This window comes from Schistocerca nitens, chromosome 6 (genome assembly GCF_023898315.1).
Source record: "Schistocerca nitens isolate TAMUIC-IGC-003100 chromosome 6, iqSchNite1.1, whole genome shotgun sequence".
NCBI classification, from domain to species: Eukaryota; Metazoa; Arthropoda; class Insecta; order Orthoptera; family Acrididae; genus Schistocerca; species Schistocerca nitens.
Genome location: NC_064619.1, coordinates 86,526,002 through 86,547,213, shown reverse-complemented (window position 1 = coordinate 86,547,213; position 21,212 = coordinate 86,526,002). Strand labels below are relative to the sequence as shown.

General features: G+C 44.9%; 1 protein-coding gene across 1 annotated transcript in view; it reads right to left on the bottom strand.

Moving 5' to 3' along the window:
* LOC126263237 (5-hydroxytryptamine receptor 3A-like) overlaps positions 1-21,212 on the bottom strand; it is a 245,169-nt gene that overhangs the window by 27,673 nt on the left and 196,284 nt on the right. Inside the window, exon 10 of the mRNA XM_049960321.1 lies at positions 18,989-19,161. Coding sequence (XP_049816278.1) covers positions 18,989-19,161 — 173 coding nt within the window. The remainder of the gene's footprint in view (positions 1-18,988; positions 19,162-21,212) is intronic.

Here is a 21,212-nt window from a genome sequence, read left to right as displayed (position 1 = left end):
AGGGGGAGGGTGTAGTGCTTTTTGTAGGAGCATGCAGGGACGTGGTGGGGACCGGGTAAGGCTCCTGCGTGCAGTTGGTGGGCCTGAGAGGTCAGGGGAAGCGGAACAGGAGAGAAGTAGAAAAAAGAAAAAGTCGACAGAAGGCTGTGTGGTGCTGGAGTGAGAGCAAGGAAGGGGATACATCGGTGAAGCACAGGAAATAGCCGAAGTTGAACCCAAGAGGGTAATGGGAGTATAGGATATATTGCAGGCAGAGTGCCCGTCTGCGCAGTTCAGGAAAACTGGTGTTGTTAGGAATATCCAGATGGCATAGATTGTGAAACAGTCATTGACGTGAAGCACGTTGTGTTGGGAGCATGTTCAGCAACTGGAAGGTCCAGGCAACTCTTGGCCAGAGTTTGTTGCTGGGCTACGTGGAAAGCAGCACAGTGGTTGGAGCTTAGTTCATAGATCACGTGACCGCTTTCACAGGTATCCTTGCCTTTGATGAGACAGGTCGTGCCTGTGACCGGAGTGGAGTAGGTAGTGGCGGGGGGATATCTCATACATCCTACTGATTAACTGAAGTGTTTTTATTTTAGAATTTAATGATTCTCATTGCAGTTGATGGCTTTACAAAATTTGATTTTAAGCAGTTCGATAGATCACTTCACTTATCCAATCTCACAAACAAGCCCAAACGAGCTCAAATTATGTTACCAATGAATTAATTTGCTATGTCTATTTACGCCCTGCTACAGTGAAACGGTGTGTTAATTATGATACAAAAATGTTCACTGTATTAGTATAAAACTTTTCTGGTTTTGGCACCATGTCACATTTTAAAATAGCTGTCACTCAGACTAAAAGTTGTGTATTACACTGAGGTGACAATTGTAATGGGATATCTCCTAATATCGTGTTGGACCTCCTTTTTCCAGATTAGTGCAGCAACTTGACTTGGCATAGACTCAACAAGTCGCTGAAAATCCCCTGCAGAAAGAACTGAGCCATGCTGCCTCTATAGTCGCGTCCATAACTGCGAAAATGTCGCTGGTGCAGGATTTCGTGCAGGAACTGACCTCTCGATTACGTCCCACAAATGTTGACTAGGATTCACATTGGCTGATGTAGGTGGCCAAATGGGTCGGCCGAACTGTCCGGTGTCTTCTTGAAACCAGTTGCGAAGAATTGCGGCCTGGTGACACGGCGCATTGCATTGTAATCCATAAAAATTCCACCGCTGTTTGGGAGTATGAAGCCCATGAATGTCTGCAAATGGCCTTAAAGTAGCCGAACATAACCATTTCCAGTCAATGATCGGTTCAGTTTGATCAGAGAACCCAGTTCATTCCATGTTACACAGCCCGCACCAATATAGAGCTATCACCAGCTTGCACAGTGCCTTGTTGATGACTTTGGTCCATGGCTTCGTGGGGTACGAGCCACACACGAATCCTACCATCAGCTCTTAGCAACTGAAATCAGGACTCATCCGACCACGCCACGGTTTCTCAGTGATCTAGGGCCCAACCGATGTGATCACGAGCCTAGGAGAGGTACAGCAACCCATTTCATGCTATTAGCAAAGACACTCGCATCGGTCATCTGCTGCCATAGCTCATTAACGCCAAATTTCGCCGCACTCTCCTAAAGGATACTTTAGTTGTACGTCTCACATTGATTTTTGCGGTTATTGCATTCACTGTTGCTTGTCTGTTAGCAGTGATAACGCAAACGCCGCCGCTCTCTGTCGGTAAGTGTAGGCTGTTGACCACTGCGTTGTCTGTGGTGAGATGTAATGCCTGACGTCTGGTATTCTCGGTACACTCCTTACGCTGTGGATGTCGGAATATTGAATGTCCTAACGACTTCCGAAACGAAATGTCCCACGAATCGAGCTCCAACTGCTATTCCACGTTCAAAGTCTCTTAATTCCTCTCATGTGACCACAGTCACGTCGGAAACCTTTTCACATGAATCACCTGACAAGGGAACCTCCCCATCGCACCCCCCTCAGATTTAGTTATAAGTTGGCACAGTGGATAGGCCTTGAAAAACTGAACACAGATTAATCGAGAAAACAGGAAGAAGTTGTGTGGAACTATGAAAAAAATAAGCAAAATATACAAACTGAGTAGTCCATGTGCAAGATAAGCAACATCAAGCAATATGTCAGCCGAGAAGCGCCGTGGTCCCGTGGTTAGCGTGGGCACCTCCGGAACTAAAGGATCGTGGTTCAAGTCTTCCCTCATCTGAAAATTTTCACTCTTTATTTTCGCAAAGTTATGATCTATCCGTTCGTTCATTGACGTTTCTGTTCACTGTAATAAGTTTAGTGTCTGTGTTTTGCCACCGCACCGCAAAACCGTGCGAAGAGTAGACGAAAGGACGTGCCTCTCCAATGGGAACCGAAAACATTTGATCGCAAGGTCATAGGTCAACCGATTCCTCCACAGGAAAACACGTCTGATATATTCTATACGACACTGGTGACGGCATGTGCTTCACATGACAGGAATATGTTGTCGACCCACCTAACTTGTACACTTGGCGAATGGGTAAAAAGATTCTTCTACCTTGCCCGATTTAGGTTTTCTTGTGGATGTGATAATCACTCCCAAAAAAAGTGATGAAAACATAAGAGTTTGTCACATAAACTGCAACAAATGAATGCAACAGTTTCACAGTCGCACAGTTTTGCCTGTGCTCTATCAAAACATATGTTTTTAACGTTTTCAAATTTTTCCGTGTGTAGACCGTCAAATCCTGCATATGTCCAAGCAAATCTGAACATGTCCTGGAATTTTGGAGAGCGAAGTTGATTATGTGTGAGTGCCTGAACTTTGATAATTGTCTGAAAACAAAAAATTAAACTTTTCAGTCGAGGGTAGACTTGAACCAAGGACCTCTCGTTCTGCAGGTGCTCACGCTAACCACGGGACCACAGCGCTCCTGAGCTCACATTATCCTTGATGTTGCTTATCCTGCGCATTGACTACTCAGTTTGTATATTTTGCTTATTTTTTTCATAGTTCCACACAACTTCTTCCTGTTTTCTCGATTGATCTGTGTTCAGTTTTTCAAGGCCTATCCACTGTGGCAACGTATAACTAAATCTGAGGGGGGTGCGATGGGGATGTTCCCTTGTGAGTACAAATGGCGGCTCCGCCAACGCTCTGTCCATTTATTCCTTGTGTACCCGGTACTACCACCATCGGTATATGTGCGTATCGCTATCACATGACTTTTGTCACTTCAGTCTACGTTGTTCAGGGTCCATTATATTTCATCATGACTCCTGTAAAGAGCATGATTTTACTTCACAATTTTAAAACTGTTGATATTATTGGTCTCCGGTGACTGAAGAAGTAGTATAACATTGTAATTGGTTTCTTGTGATGGAACGAGTGCGATTTATTGTTGTCTATTGCTCCGCACATTATGTGCTACGATTGGCAGTCATCGTCGCTGCAGTGTGGATTCCTGTTTTCCTCATGTGGGACATGAGTCCCGCAGCGACAATTTCTTGCTAGCAGCACTCGCAACTCGAGCTGTTTGTGCTGCTTGTTGGGCTCTGACAACCAGCAGGCAGGATCGTGTAACCCTAAAACCATCCTTTATGTTGATATTGTTAGGATGTATTAATATCTGAATGACCTCCCCGATGTGCTTCACCATCCCTAGCTGCCTGGCAAGCACGCAAGTTTCGTTCAATATTATTTTCTTGCTGCAGTCTGTTCGGCCATCACAGATTTGTCGTACTGCCCAAATCAAATATAGCTTCCGTGCTCTAAAACGCATACTGCTGATCAGTCCGCCTTACACAGCCCCACAATGAGCAGAGAATATGCCTTGTCACTGGTGGAGTCTAACACATCCCGAATCTTTCGGATGCAGTAGAGGGGGTTAAAGGTTCATAAGCCTTAGCACAATTAAAATCATTTGACAAATTCGTCCAACCTTACTTAGCGTTACTCCGTTGTTTGGAGTTCACTGTTTTCGTGATTAGTAAATTTATTTTAACTTAGTGACCGGGTGCTCTTCATCTCGCCTCAGTTATCAGTTAACTTAAGTTGGAGGGGGAGGGGGGAGGGGAGTTGTGTACACATCTGTCCGTGAATCACATAAATTCTGTTCTCTGTTCTGTTGTATGTACCTGTTTGTGTATCGTAAATAACGTATCTGACATTGGAGGACAGCCCGGTATCTTTCTAAATGTGAATGGAAAACTGTCCAAGACTACAGTACATTCAAGCGGGCGGGTTTACTAGACCAAACAGTAATCCGCCGCACGGATTCCACATTGTTAAGTTACACACATCAAAAAAAGTTTTGCATCACCCCAGTTCCCAGAACTCCTGAAGATAGACGTTAACTGTGGATATTGTATCACAGACACCGTCCCTCTGACTGTTCAGAGATGTCACTAAACCAGCCCAAAGATGTTATCAACCACGCATGAGCGCGTGTTGTCTGTAGTTCAGCCATGCTTAGACGGTTAATACCGCGGTTCGATCGCGTCCGCATTGTTACCTTGTGTCAGAAATGGCTCTCAACAAGCGAAGTCTCCAGGTGTCTCGGACTGAACCAAAGCGATTTTGTTCGGACATGGAGGAGATTCAGAGAGACAGGAACTGTCGATGGCATGCCTTGCTACTGCAATGGATGACTGCTACCTACAAATTATGTCTCGGAGGAATCCTGACAGTAACGCGACCATGTTGAATAACGCTTTTCGTGCAGCCACAGGACGTCGTGTTACGACTCAAACTGTGCGCAATAGGCTGCATGATGCGCAACTTCACTCCTGACGTCCATGGCGAGGTCCATCCTTGCAACCACGACACCATGCAGCGCCCAACAACATGCCGAATGGACGCTCAGGATTGGCATCACGCTCTCTTCACCGATGATTGTCGCATATACCTTCAACCAGGCAATCGTCGGAGACGTGTTTAGAGGCAACCCGGTCAGGTTGAAAGCCTTAGACACACTGCCCAGCGAGTGCAGCAGGGTGGAAGGTGCTATTTTGGGGTGGCATTATGTGGGGCCAACGTACGCCGCTGGTGGTCATGGAAGGCGCCGTAACGGCTATACGATACGTGAATGCCATCCGCCGACCGATAGTGCAACCATATCGGCAGCATGTTGGCGAGGCATTCGTCTTCATGGACGACAATTCGATCCCCCATCGTGCATATCTTATGAATGACTTCCTTCACGATAATGACATCGCTCGACTAGCGTGTTCTCCAGACATGAACCCTATCGAACATGCCTGGGATGGATTGAAAAGCGCTGTTTATGGACGATGTGACCCACCAACCACTCTGAGGGATCTACGCCGAATCACCGTTGACGAGTGGGACAATCTGGACCAAGAGTGCCTCGATGAACTTGTGGATAATATGCCGTGACGAATACAGGCATGCATCAGTGCAAGTGTACGTGCTACTGGGTATTAGAGGTCCAGTGTGTACAGCAATCTGGACCACCACCTCTGAAGGTCTCGCTGTATGGTGGTACAACATGCGATGTGTGGTTTTCATAAGCAATAAAAATGATGTTTATATTGATCTACATTCCAATTTTCTGTACAAGTTCCGGAACTCTCGGAACCGAGGTGATGCAAAACTTTTTTTGATGTGTGTATTTGAGCAAATCGATAAACTCGCTCACTTACATGAAGTAGTTGTAACTCCAATAATGCCACGATACTGTACAGCACTACAAGTCCGAACTGCTTCAAAATTAGATTACAGTCTTTCACTAACTCAGAATGTTGCCCATGGCATTGCCTAAGCCTCTCTGAAAAACACAAACAGATCCGACGCCAGTCTAATCTCAACTATCGGGAATTTCGTAAGTACAGCGATGGGAAACTGTGACCACATTGTTCAGGTCCTGTGTCTGAGGCCTGCTAGCCACAAATCCACAAATGAAACACAGGTTCACCCAGTGTGATACTCAAACTATAACACCTCAAGCTCTTCCACACAGTTCCTTAAATAAACCAACACTCTCAGCAAAATTATAGAAATTTCCCATGACTCAAAATTAATCCACTAGAATTATAAATTATATAGGCTAGAAGATGTACATCTAAATGCCGGTCATTCTGGGATCTCACAACTATGTGTGTACCTCTTCTAGAACTCATTACGAGAAAAAAAAATGTGAATCGAAATTGCACAAGGTATTGTAAGGAGCAGTCAAATAAAAACGAGACAGATGGACAAAAGTAAGTAAACTGTTTGCTGTTTCAAAAGTAATCATCTTAACTATTAATTCATTTATAGCACTGTGAGGCAAGATGGTCATTGCCCCCATGCAAAAATGTTTGTGGTAGCCTACGGTAGCTTGATTGTGCCAGGCACGCACCTCTTCCTCTAAAGCAAATAGACGACCACGAAAGTCTTTCCTCAGGGCTCCAAAAATGTGGAAAACGCATATGGGAGAGATTGGGAATGCACGGAAGATGTGTAAGAGCTTCTCAGCAAATCTTCTGCAGCGTAATTGAAACAAGCTTGGCATAATGTGGGCGGGCACTATCCTGCAACACGACGACGCCTAATGTCAACGTTCCTGGACTTAGACTTGATGGTGGAAGAGCAAAAGTCGAACAGAAAGCTGACGTCACTACAGCACCTGGAACAGTATCACGATGAAGAATATAATTTCACGTCCGGTACTGTAGAAGAGGTGAAATGTGTTTATCATTCTGAGCTGGAGAGCAACCGTCAGAGCCGACAATGGAAGCACACGGGTTCGCTCCCACCGGAAAAGTCAAAAGCCACGGAAGTCAAAGTCATGATGTCCTTTTTCTTTGACTGCAGGGGCCCACTTTTCATTGAGTTCCTGGAACACGTTGGTACAATTAATCCACAGCAGTACATCGACACACTGCAAAAATTGAAGCGAGCTATCAAGCCCAAACGCCCAGAATCTTTCCCCGTACGATTTCCATATTTTTAAAGCCCTCAAGAAAGACATTTGAGATCGCCGACTTGCACTGGACGAAGAGGCGCACGCCTGGGTACAACCACGGTTCCGTAGGCAGCCGCAAACGTTTTCCCATGAAGGAAATTGGGAATTTGTGGTAAGGTCTTATGGGACCAAACTGCTGATGTCATCGGTCCCTAGACTTACACACTACTTAATCTAACTTAAACTAACTTACGCTAAGGACAAAACACACACCCATGCCCGAGGGAGGACTAGAATCTCAGACGGGGGGAGCCGCGCGGACCGTGACCTGAGACCGCGCCGCTACCCTTTCTTGAGGGCTTTAAAAATATGGAAATCGTATGGAAAAAGATTCTGGGCGTTTGGGCTTGATGGCTCGCTTCAATTTTTGCAGTGTGTCCACGTACAGCTGTGGATTAATTGTGCCAACGTGTTCCAGGAACTCAATGAAAAGCGGGCCCCTGCAGTCAAAGAAAAAGGTCATCATGACTTTGACTTCCATGGCTTTGGACTTTTCCAGTGGGAGTGAATCCGTGTGCGAAGGCAGTGACCGTCTTATCTCACAGTGAGGTAAATGTATTTACAGTCATGGCGATTACCTTTGGAAGAATAAACATTTTAGTTACTTTTTTTGTCAGTATTAAGAGTGTGTGAAACTAGAGAGTTTCCAGTCACCTTCTATGTTAGTGTCTTTAGCAATCACATCAGGTACATCAATTTTCAGTGATACTTAATTTTTATTTTTCTCTTTTTAATGAACTTGCATTTATTTACTAAGACACGTTAACATTAATTATCTTACATGTACGAGACAAGGGAATCTTTGGGTTTATTGCATGCTGTCGATGTTCTTGGGTAACGGTAATATAATCAGTGTTATGTGCAAATGCAGTCAACGTACATTATTATTGTTGTAACGTTTGAAGTGACGTAGTTTAAGTCAGTCATCGTTGTAAATATTATCACTAATTTACGAAATTTTTTATGTTTCTGTAGCTATCTGTGTTTGTATCTGAAATTTTTATAGTCTGTGAAAAAATCCCTGTTAAAGACAGTAGCAGAGACTGTCTGAAAGAGTCGTCGAATTTGCTTCATCGAGATAAGTAAAATGGTGTCCTGAAAAGTTCTATTCCATTGCGTGAAAATTAAAGTTACACTGAATGCAGTGTGTTCCCCCAAGCTTCCCATTCCAGAGCTTTTTGGGTACGGCATACCTGCCTTTGGATTTTTCCTTCTTTCGCAGTAAACAGTAAGCAGTAAATCATGTAAACCGGTTCCATCTGTCGAAGCTCCGCTCCGTAGACTGATGATGATGTGTTCTACCCATTAGACAGGTCCATTTTAATTTGCACTGGTTTCCTCGAGCCGTGGACACATGAAAAAGCGGCGATTTCGCGGTAAAATAAACTCACCAGGCAAATATTACTCACCCCCCTTAAAAGACTGCGCCTGCACCTTTGGAGTGTTCTGATCGTGGGGAACTGGAACCACATAACACCCCATCGCCGACAAAAGTCGTGGTAGTAAAGTGGTGTGTACGAGCACGTGGGAGTCGGTTATGTGGAGCAACTGCACTGCAATGGGCTGATGCGGGGGTGTGACAGTATGGTGGAAGGAAGCTATACCATTTCAATGGAAATCCAACGCAGTGGACGTTTGGAGTCGGATACCTCGAAAAAGGACTTAACAGCTGCATATAAAGCTGTAGCGCCTTCAGTGGGCCAAATAACACACGAGTGTAATGATACTTGCTAGATATTTCCAAAGAAGTATACGTAAGATAAAAAGGGAGAACGACGCGCTGCATCAGAAATGCTGTTAAACGAGAGAGGTGTGACTGTCGCGTTTTTTTTTTTTTAAGTCGGTAAAAAGAGAGGAGTATATGGTGTGTCTCGATGAAGACAGGACGCAGACGTTTTACTGCTCCTCCTATTGTAACAGTTCTGTTAATAATATTGGGTTTTGAGTTAATGTAAATAAAGTCAAGTAAAATACGGTACCTGTACATTCATTTGACGAACAGTTCATCTCACCAAATCGAAATATGAGTTTCTCACATCGGGCGACACGGTCAACAATTAGCAACTTTTACGTCGGCTGCATGCGGGACGACCATCGCAGCAGAAAGAAGAGGTAAAGTTTCCCACTGAGAAGAGAATACAACTAGGAACGTTTACCATTAAATTTCCTAGAAAGTTTATTTCACATTTGTTTTATGGTGTCTGTTCGGCAGCAGGCCATAAGAGCATTTCATTAACTTCCACTTGTGGCTTCACACTTAAATGTTGTAAGACATTTCCAATCCAAAAACTCTAATTTATTATGCAGCCAGTAGTAAAAACAGAATATAATACAGAAGTAGGACAGTAGCTGACAGGGGGTGTGTATTGTGGCCACACGAGTCGCATCTTTGTTACTCAATGCGAGGCATCGAATCCACCAGTGGAAAAGTGAGGCGAGATACCTACACCGAGTAGAGGGTGCAATTCAGTCCAGAAAAGATTTGTAACTTTTTGGTGTTGTTTTCTGTACCATAACTTGTGCACAGTTATTCAGGTCACTGAGGAATCTCAATCAGGACGCTTATTTCAACATTGCCAGTTATCAAGTGTTGCCGTTTCTTCTACATGGACACACCCACCTTGCAAGATGTGTAATGACACATTCCGACGCAGAGACATACAATACCTTAAAGTCTGCGCCAAAGATTAAATTGAGAGGAATTTAGAATATAATCTCCGTAATGTTCATATTGGATTCTCTTTTGTTTCATACTCCAAGAAGGAGTTAAGATAAACTTTCGATTTTTGCCTTGTAGGCGATGGACGTAATTTTTGGTGTGTGCGGAAAGGCAGCCATCTTGTTAGTATTTATGGTTTGTGCGACAAGCAAAGCAAGTCTTATTGTCTTGTGAATAAAAAATAGTGAGAAGTATCTAAGTTTTACGAGAATTACTTAAAGCAACGTAGCATTGTATTCCTTGGTTTCCACCATCTTCGTGAAGTAAACCGATGCCGACTTATGAAGATACACACGGTCAACAAAGAGAAGAACATCGATAGCGACTAATGAATTAATATTGTGGCAGAAGGACTAATTCTACGTCTAAGGTGAGAACTCTGATTAAATCAACAATGACGTAGAATTCCAAAATGTAATTAAGCGGAATTGTAAATTATATTACAGGCAAATTTCACGCAGCACTGAATTTGTTGGCATTCAAGCCGGTCAATACAGTCCGTAAAAAAAGCCTTTCAAAAGTTCTAAAGTTAAAGTTCCATATCCATAATTTTTTCTCTTTTCAAAAAATCAATAAATTTAATTTTTTTATTTATTTCGCCACAGATGACAACAGCGGTATTCGCAGTGGTGCTTTCATACATTCTAGGTTTGACGAACACTACAACACCCTATCGACTGGCCCGCTATATCACCCGATCTTATTCACACGAACACTACCTCGAACTGTTTGGGACGGTGGGTGAAACGTTGCCATCGACGTCCCTCCAGGCTGCTAGTTCTGCAGGATCTAGTCGGAAGTCAGTGACATCCCCTGGATTTGACATACAGGAAGAAACTACTGTGTTCCTCGCCGAACTGAGGCTTTTGGGGGTAACTGACACTTCGTCTAGTGTAGAGATGCGTAGTTCGCGAACGAACTGGTGCAAAGGAGCGGTTCACGAAGATGAAGGAAAGGACCGAGGAACGACTTCCAAGGAACGATCGGTTCATAGTTCACTTCGGTCGCGGCGGTCAACTTATAGTTCCCGGGAACGAGCGGTTCATAGTTCACCAGTTCACTTCGGTCGCGGCGGTCACTTCGACAGTTCTCGTTCCAGTCTCGGTTCCGTGCTCGTCTCAGTCTCGGTCTCCCTCGTCGTTCTTCGCATGACCACCTGTCTCAGTTCCACTGCCGACTGCTCCTAGTTAGTTCAGTATCCAGATGTTCGTTTCGTTCACTGCGCTCGCCCATTTTACATGTGTTCCAAACTGTTCTTGCACGTTGTTCTGGTTATTCAGCGTCCACGACCGGTAATCAAAAAGTATTTTATAGTTACGTGAATTACATAAAAATTACGTTGTATGTAATAGGTACGTCTTTTCGGGTAACAAAAGGGCATATCAGCTCACTTTATTATATCGATGAACAGCAGAAGACATACTTATAACAAGGCAAGTTTTTTTTGTTATTAATATATTTTTTGGTTTCATCGACTTGATTTAGCAGCTAACTTTCAATAATTTGCTTAATTTTTAGTGTAAGATAATTCGTATAAAACGACTTTCGTGTATCGCTCATATACAAAACATTACATTTAGGAAGGCTCTAATTATTTTTAAGTTTGGTTGTTTCCAATTTGCATTACCTGCTAGTTAGGTTTCTTTGGAAAAAAGTGGGTTGTGGGTCATTTTGGCTCAGTAGGAAAAGTGGTGCCTCTCCATTTGAAAAGACTTAGATTGCCTTAAAATCGTATTTACTTATTATCTCAAAAACATTTGTTCAGAAGGAGCTTTCAAACCAAAAACTTTATTACTGAGCCGGCCGAAGTGGCCGTGCGGTTCTAGGCGCTGCAGTCTGGAACCGCGAGACCGCTATGGTCGCAGGTTCGAATCCTGCCTCGGGCATGGATGTGTGTGATGTCCTTAGGTTAGTTAGGTTTAAGTAGTTCTAAGTTCTAGGGGACTAGTGCTCTAGGGGACTAGTGCTCAGAGCCATTTGAACCATTTATTACTGCGAACTTAATTATTATTATTATTGCTGCATTAACTTTAATAATGCAACATAAAAACTTAATTTTTACTAAGCGTCTGACGCAAGTATGAGAAAACCACATTTTATTTTATGCTTCCATAAAGTCTCTAATTCGCCTACGAACTCAGAGACAACGTGAAGTATATATAGGGTGAAAACGATTATTATTTAAAACGTAGCATAGCTATGTAGTATGTGGTGTCACCGCCAGACACCACACTTGCTAGGTGGTAGCTTTAAATCGGCCGCGGTCCATTAGTACATGTCGGACCCGCGTGTCGCCACTGACAGTGATCGCAGACCGAGCGCCACCACACGGCAGGTCTCGAGAGACTTACTAGCACTCGCCCCAGTTGTACGGACGACGTAGCTAGCGATGCACACTGACGAAGCCTCGCTCATTTGCAGAGCCGATAGTTAGAATAGCCTTCAGCTAAGTCAATGGCTACGACCTAGCAAGGCGCCATTAGCATTACATAGCTTGTATCTAAAGAGTCTCACTTGTATCGTCAAGAGCGATGTACCAAAAGGATGGATTAAAGTTAAGTATTCCAGGAGCTACGTACTTTTCTTTATAGCATTCATTACGTATCCTGTTTCAGACCTATCTTCTAGCCTGCGAGAGTTAAGGCGTGCCTTTCGGCTAATTCCAAGTGGCGTGGTTGTCTTACTACGCCACAACAGTTGGCGACGAGAGTAAAAGCTGTCTTCTTCTTTATTCATGCTTTGCTTAAATTTGCTTGTGTCATGGCTTCGCCACAATCTCCAGATGTACTGTCCGAATTTTATCGCTTGCAGAATCAGCAGACGCAGGCGTTATTGGATGCCCTTGGACAGCTCGTCCAGGGTCAACGTGCAATGCAAAACGATGCGGCAGCCGCCGCTACACCGCTACCGCAGCCACAACATGCAGTTGCACCCCCATTTCGACCGTATGATGCGGCGATGGAAACATGGACGGAGTGGTCACGCCAATTTGGATTTCATCTCGCCGCCTACAGAATTCAAGGTAAAGAGCGGCAGCCTCATTTATTGGCGTGTGTAGGGGTGCAAACGTACCGTGTCATAGTGAAATTATTTCCCCGACACGACGTAGCAACTCTGTCCTACGAAGAAATTTTGTCTGCTTTAGATGCCTATTTCAAGGAAACAGTTAATGTAGTTGCAAAAAGGTATACGTTCTTTCGTACAAAACGTACGGCCGGTCAGACTAATAGGGAGTGGGTTGCAACATTGCAAGGCCTTACTAGGGATTGTGTGTTTGAGTGTGAATGTGGCCTCCCTTATTCAGATACAATGGTACGTGATGCAATTGCACAGAACGTTTCTGATGTTCGTATACGGGAACAGATTTTGAAACTAGTTAATCCCTCCCTTCAACAAGTGATAGACATATTGGATAGGCAAGACACACTTGACTTTGCACAGGAATCATTTGAAACTTCGCCAGCCGTGTGTCACATTAACCGGCCCGCCGGGCGCGCTGCACGGAACGATAAACAGCCCTCGCGCTCGTCCATGCAGCTGCCGCCTAGCTCTCCACGTGTGCCGCGTAAGCGAGCAAATGCAGTGAAATCATGCCCGCGGTGTGCAACTAGACATTCGCGTGACAATTGCCCGTCACGCCACGCTATTTGCTTTTACTGTCATAAGAAAGGACATGTTCAAAGTGTTTGCCAGAAAAAGCTCCGATCAGACAATCACAACCATTCCAGGCCCTTTGCTTCGCGCCGGAATCGAACCAAGGACACTCAGGCTCGTGGACCTTCGTCCATGGACATTCATGTAGTTAATTCCTCTCCGTCCCGTGCCACTGTCTCTACCAGTGACTGTGTTCGTCCCGCAAAAAGTGTGCGTCGACGTCGACGGAAATCTCGTCCGGTCGCAAGTGCTTCTGTACCAGTATCAGTTCAAATTGCACAAGAAAGTCGCTCTTGTCGTCAGCAAGACAATAAACTTTTTGTAGACTTGGACTTTGAAGGCAAAGTGATACCATTCCAGCTCGATACCAGAGCTGCAGTTTCATTGATCAATCACGACACGTACAAACAACTGGGCACACCTCCGTTGCGTGCCGCAAATGTTAAGTTACATAGTTATTCAGGTCAGGATATTCCTGTCTTAGGACAGTGCACCCTTGTTGCTACATACAAGGGACAAACACAACTTGTGTCATTTTACGTTCTTCGTTCTTCTACTGCAGTGATCTTGTTTGTTTTCGATTTATTTCAGTTGTTTAACTTGTCTATAGTCAATCAGGTCCTATCAGTGAATCAGACTGTGCCTTCAGCCAGTGTTTCTAGTCTATGTGACGAATTTGCAGACATTTTTGCACCAGGCCTTGGTTGCGCTAAGAACTATACAGCACATTTGGAACTGAAAGTAAACGCGCAACCGAAATTTTTCAGAGCGCGCAATGTTCCCCACGCATTGCGTGCTGAGGTCGCAAGAACATTACACGATTTAGAATCACAAGGAGAGACTTTTTGTACGACGTGGTGTTTTGTTGTTGCATTCTGATAATGATCAGTCCAGAGTCGTGGTCCCACGTTCGTTACAGTCCTCTGTCTTACGGCTTCTTCACCAAGGACATTGGGGTATAGTGCGAACGAAACAACTTGCTCGTCAGCACTGTACTTGGTTCGGAATCGATGCTGCGATTACGAATATGTGCTCTTCTTGCATGGCGTGTGCCGAACAACAATCCGCACCGCCGCGAAAATTCTTTGCATGGCCGAAAGCCACTTCCCCTTGGCAACGCTTGCACATCGATTTTGCTGGTCCGTTCTGGAATGCTCGATGGTTGGTTGTGGTCGATTCTTTCAGTAATTTTCCTTTTGTTGTCCGGATGTCTTCCACGACGTCATCTGCCACCATCCAAGCGTTATCCGCTATATTTTGCATTGAAGGTCTTCAACAGACTATTGTTTCCGACAATGGCCCTCAATTCATGTCCGCGGAATTTGTCATTCCGCACGGCCAATGGTATTCAACATCTGACATCCGCGCCGTTTTCGCCTCAGTCGAACGGTGCCGCTGAACGATTGGTCCGGACTTTCAAGTCACAGATGTTGAAGTTGAAAGAGTCGCATTCTCGGGAGAACGCGTTGTTGCTCTTTTTGTCTTCGTATCGCTCTCAGCCCCGAGATGGTCGCTCGCCGGCTGAGTTGTTGCCCGGTCGTCCTCATCGAACTTTGATGTCTTTGCTGCATCCGCCGCATCAGGTTCTTGTGCAGCGGCAGACACCTGCTTTTGCTCCAGGCGACGTTGTCTATTATCGCAACTATCGCGGTTCACAGCGTTGGCTCGCGGGGCGCATTCTTCGCTGCCTCGGCCGCGCTATGTATTTGGTTTTGGGGGCCTCTGGTGAGGTGCGTCGGCATCTCAATCAGCTGCGCCTCTGTCGTCGCCTGGGTTCTGCCGCTCCCCGTCTGCTTTCAGCGACGGTGCCGTCCGGTCAGCGCCCTGGGGACCCATCTACTGGCTCGCCTCATCCCCAGGTGTCACCGACGCTGCCTTCCATTTTGCCCCATGGCGACACGCCGCCGCTGCCGCCTGTTCTCCCGCCGGCGCCGCCCGTAGAGGACGCGTCGCTGCAGCCGCCATGCGCCTCCCTGGGTCACGCGCCGCCGATCGCTTCCCGTGACCAGCTGTCCTCAGACTTGGAACTCTTGCCGGCTCCAGACCAGATGTCGTCTTCGCGCGTCGTGTACCCCGACGCAATGGAGGTCGACCCTTCGGCCCCTCCTGTCTCTCTACGGGCGCATACGCCGCATGTTGACGTGCACCATGGACTAGGTTTTCAGGCGCTTCCTAGCTCCCCTCGGACCGAATGGCAGGGTGCGGGTGGCACAGCCTCGCCTGTTGTTAGGCTCCCCACCTCATCGCATACGTCAACATGGGGTCCTCCCCACGGCGGGCGGAAGCCTTATAACACGACCGTCCGCCGATTTGCGGGGGAGGAATGTGGTGTCACCGCCAGACACCACACTTGCTAGGTGGTAGCTTTAAATCGGCCGCGGTCCATTAGTACATGTCGGACCCGCGTGTCGCCACTGACAGTGATCGCAGACCGAGCGCCACCACACGGCAGGTCTCGAGAGACTTACTAGCACTCGCCCCAGTTGTACGGACGACGTAGCTAGCGATGCACACTGACGAAGCCTCGCTCATTTGCAGAGCCGATAGTTAGAATAGCCTTCAGCTAAGTCAATGGCTACGACCTAGCAAGGCGCCATTAGCATTACATAGCTTGTATCTAAAGAGTCTCACTTGTATCGTCAAGAGCGATGTACCAAAAGGATGGATTAAAGTTAAGTATTCCAGGAGCTACGTACTTTTCTTTATAGCATTCATTACGTATCCTGTTTCAGACCTATCTTCTAGCCTGCGTGAGTTAAGGCGTGCCTTTCGGCTACTTCCAAGTGGCGTGGTTGTCTTACTACGCCACAACATAGTAGAAGCCGAAACGAAGAATTTTATACAAGACACTTGTCGTCTACTAATTTGGGAAACAGCCACAATAGTTTTACAAGACTACATGAGCTATAGCCCATGCGCGTCGCGTGAGATTTTCATGTTGTCTGCTCCAGCTCTCTACACATCGTCATCGATTGTTTCGCAATTGTTGCTTGCATTAGATTGTTATTTCTTCACTGCGTAATTATTACATGTTTGCCTGTTTGTTGTATCTGCTCGTAACGGGCAACACATCGTCCGTAATTGGCTAGCAGTCTGTATTCTGGCCCGGTTTTCCGTACGCCACCCTATCTTATTTCCCTGCGATCAGCCACACAAGGCTACGGTTGGCTAAACGAGAGGTTCTACACAATCACAGGAATTACTTCTAAAAGTGTGTAAGAATTCTGTAATAAATAAAAACTCCATACTCCAGGGGGGAGGCAAGTGCCCCCTCTTGGTGCCCTCCATCCTTCAGTCACCTACACTACTAGTTTTCAGTTTTTCATAAGAACCATATGTTGTTGTTGTTGTTGTGGTCTTCAGTCCTGAGACTGGTTTGATGCAGCTCTCCATGCTACTCTATCCTGTGCAAGCTTCTTCATCTCCCAGTACCTACTGCAACCTACGTCCTTCTGAATCTGTTTAGTGTATTCCAGTGTAGTGATCTCCCTCTATGATTTTTACCCTCCACACTGCCCTCCAATGCTAAATTTGTGATGCCTTGATGCCTCAGAACATGTCCTACCAACCGGTTCCTTCTTCTAGTCAAGTTGTGCCACAAAGTCCTCTTCTCCCCAATTCTATTCAACACCTCCACATTAGTTATGTGATCTACCCATCTAATCTTCAGCATTCTTCTGTAGCACCACATTTCGAAAGCTTCTATTCTCTTCTTGTCCAAACTATTTATCGTCGATGTTTCACTTCCATACATGGCTACGCTCCATACAAATACTTTCAGAAACGTCTTCCTGACACTTAAATCTATACTCGATGTTAACAACTTCTCTTCTTCAGAAACGCTTTCCTTCCCATTGCCAGTCCTCTTCTCCCCAATTCTATTCAACACCTCCACATTAGTTATGTGATCTACCCATCTAATCTTCAGCATTCTTCTGTAGCACCACATTTCGAAAGCTTCTATTCTCTTCTTGTCCAAACTATTTATCGTCGATGTTTCACTTCCATACATGGCTACGCTCCATACAAATACTTTCAGAAACGTCTTCCTGACACTTAAATCTATACTCGATGTTAACAAACTTCTCTTCTTCAGAAACGCTTTCCTTCCCATTGCCAGTCTACATTTTATATCCTCTCTACTTCGACCATCATCAGTTATTTTGCTCTCCAAATAGCAAAACTCCTTTACTACTTTAAGTGTCTCATTTCCTAATCTAATGCCCTCAGCATCACCAGACTTAATTCGACTACATTCCATTATCCTCGTTTTGCTTTTGTTGATGTTCATCTTATACGCTCCTTTCAATACACTGTTCATTCCATTCAACTGCTCTTCCAAGTCCATTGCTGTCTCTGACAGAAAGACAATGTCATCGGCGAACCTCAAAGTTTTTATTTATTCTCCATGGATTTTAATGCCTACTCCGAACTTTTCTTGTGTTTCATTTATTGCTTGCTCAATATACAGATTTTATAACATCGGGGAGAGGCTACAACCCTGTCTCACTCCCTTCCCGACCGCTGCTTCCCTTTCATGTCCCTCGACTCTTGTAACTGCCATCTGCTTTCTGTACAAATTTTTGAGACGTTTGTATTCCTTTTTGCCTACTTCATTTACTGCATTTTTATATTTTCTCCTTTCATCAATTAAATTCAATATTTCTTCTGTTACCCAAGGATTTCTACTAGCCCTCGTCTTTTTACGTACTTGATCCTCTGCTGCCTTCACTACTTCATCCCTCAGAGCTACCCTTTCTTCTTCTAATGTATTTCTTTCCCCCATTTGCGACAATTGTTCCCTTATACTCTCCCTGAAACTCTGTACAACCTCTGGTTTAATCAGTTTGTCCAGATCCCATCTCCTTAAATTCCCACCTTTTTGCAGTTTCTTCAGTTTTAATCTACAGCTCATAACCAATAGATTGTGGTCAGAGTCCACATCTGCCCCTGGAAATGTCTTACAATTTAATAACTGGTTCCTAAAGCTCTGGGGACCGATGACCGTCGCAGTCTGGTCCTTTTAATCCCACCAACCAACCAACCTAAATCTCTGTCTTACCATTATATAATCTATCTGATATCTTCTAGTATTTCCAGGATTCTTCCATGTGTACAATCTTCTTTTATGATTCTTGAACCAAGTGTTGGCTATAATTAAGTTATGCTCTGTGCAAAATTCTACCAGACGGCTTCCTCTTTCATTTCTTAGCCTCAATCCATATTCACCTACTATGTTTCCTTCTCTCTCTTTTCCTACTCTCGAATTCCAGCCACCCATGACTATTAAATTTTCGTCTCCCTTCACTACCTGAATAATTTCTTTTATGTCATCATACATTTCATTAATTTCTTCATCATCTGCAGAGCTAGTTGGCATATAAACTTGTACTAGTGTGGGCTTCGTGTCTATCTTGGCCACAATAATGCGTTTACTATGCTGTTTGTAGTAGCTTACCCGCACTCCTATTTTAAGAACCATATACCAAGCACAAATGAACGGTGAACGAGTAAAAAATGAACGGTTCCCAAAAAAGAACGATCAGCAGTGAACTAGTTCCCAACGATGAACGAGTTTGCCCATCTCTAGTCTAGTGTACTCGTAAAGCAACTGCTGCAGAGTTGTGGGCGGTGCGCGTGGCTCACCTGTTGGGCGGCAGGGGGCAGCAGCAGCGGACCGGCGGGCGACGCCCGGAGTCGCGCGAGGCCGGCCGACAGCCAGCTGGGGGCGGCGCGCCGGGACGCCTGCAGGCGGTGCGCCCCCACCAGCACCAGCAGCGCCGCCCCAGCCGCGCACAGCCCGTCCCGGTGGAACACCACTGTGGGCACACCACACTCCCACACTCTCCAGTCTCAGCTAAACTCCTCGTACACTATACATGATTATTGTACTAATGCCATTAACTTTACTGGCAGATGAGTTTTGCTATTTGAATAACAAAATAACTCACGATGACCAAAGCAGAGAGGATCTAAAATGCAGACTGGCTATAGTGTGAAAAGCATTTTCAAAAGAGGAATTCGTTAACATATAATGTAAATATAAATGTTAAGAAGTCTTTTCTAAAGGTATTTGTCTGGTGTGTCAGAAGTGAAACGCAGACAATAAATAGTTCAGAAAAGAATAGAATAGAATATTCTGAAAAGCGGTGCTACGGAAGAATACTGAAGATTGGTTAGTAGTTCGTTCTGGTGCACTTCTGATATCCAATTGATACGCTAATTAATCAAATTGATCAATTAAACCACATGTAGGGAAGCAGCCTACTCACGCCATATAAAATTCATATGCTTTCCATTGTGTGCCAGCCTCTAGCTATGACGTCACGAATGTTACGCAATACCTTAAAAATAAAGTAAATAATCTGAAAAGTTGATAGCATGTCAGGAGTGATGCTAAAATAATAATGTGTTAACTTTCAGTTTAGCAACTTCAACAGTTTTCGAAATTACGTAAAAATCATCGGAACAACAGGAAGGAGCTAGAAACTTCAAAATTTATATTCATATTCCTTTTTCATTGTAATTTAATGGAAACAGCATGCTGGATCTCACAAAGTAATATTTTGGTGGAAATTCACGATTTTCTGTTTTTGTGTCCTAAAAGTTCGGAAGCAAGATAGATTAAGTAAGTGATTAGATAAAGCTAGGATGTTTAGATTTAGGTAGAATGGAGATTCGCTATAATAACAAAGATGTGCGAAGTTTCTAAAAGGTAGCTATAAAACTATAGCTGTAGCGTCTCTCTAAATGGGAAGTTCAGAGCTCATCTATTGCGTGCGGTACAACTAAAATAATTCTCTCCCCAAAAGTATTTAACCTAGCCACATTAAAATTTTATTATAGATACTTACCTGTGTGCTGATTGCACAATTAAATCGAGAGCTTCATTGGCCTTCAGCGTATGAAGCAGTTAATTATTTGAAACTTCCTGGCAGATTAAAACTGTGTGCCCGACCGAGACTCGAACTCTGGACCTTTGCCTTTCGCGGGCAAGTGCTCTACCATCTGAGCTACCGAAGCACGACTCACGGCCGGTCTCACAGTTTTACTTCTGCCAGTATCTCGTCTCCTACCTTCCAAACTTTACAGAAGCTCTCCTGCAAACCTTGCAGAACTAGCACTCCTGAAAGAAAGGATACTGCGGAGACATGGCTTAGCCACAGCCTGGGTCCCGAGTTCGAGTCTCGGTCAGGCACACAGTTTTAATCTGCCAGGAAGTTTCATATCAGCGCACACTCCGCTACAGAGTGAAAATATCATTCTGGAAACACCCCCAGGCTGTGGCTAAGCCATGTCTCCGCAGTATCCTTTCTTTCACGAGTGCTAGTTCTGCAAGGTTCGCAGGAGAGCTTCTGTAAAGTTTGGAAGGTAGGAGACGAGATACTGGCAGAAGCAAAACTGTGAGACCGGGCGTGAGTCGTTTTTCGGTAGCTCAGAACACAGTTTGGCTTTAGCTGTCGCAGCGATCGCACGATCCTCAAGTTTGCTCCGTGAACGTTCAGTGTTTACGCCAGTGTTTTCGAGTTTTCGTGCTCGTTTATTGACGTTTTGCACGCGAATTAAGCGTTATCAATTGAGCATTTTGTCTTCGTCGTGTCATCTTTCTACGTAGTGCTGTTGGGATTTCGCCGTTGTCCGAGATTTCTTCGCTGCAGAACACCATGGCAAACTCCGTGAGAAAAAACACCGTGATTTTCACCTTCGACAAGTACACCCGTCGAGTTCAGCCCTCTGCACTTGAAATACACGACTGGATTACCGAGGTAATTGGCCTTCATTCTGAATCTGTTCATACCATGCAGCTAGACTCTGATGAATACTGCATTTTTGTAAAGTTTAACGATTCCGTGAGTGTAGACCGCTTTCT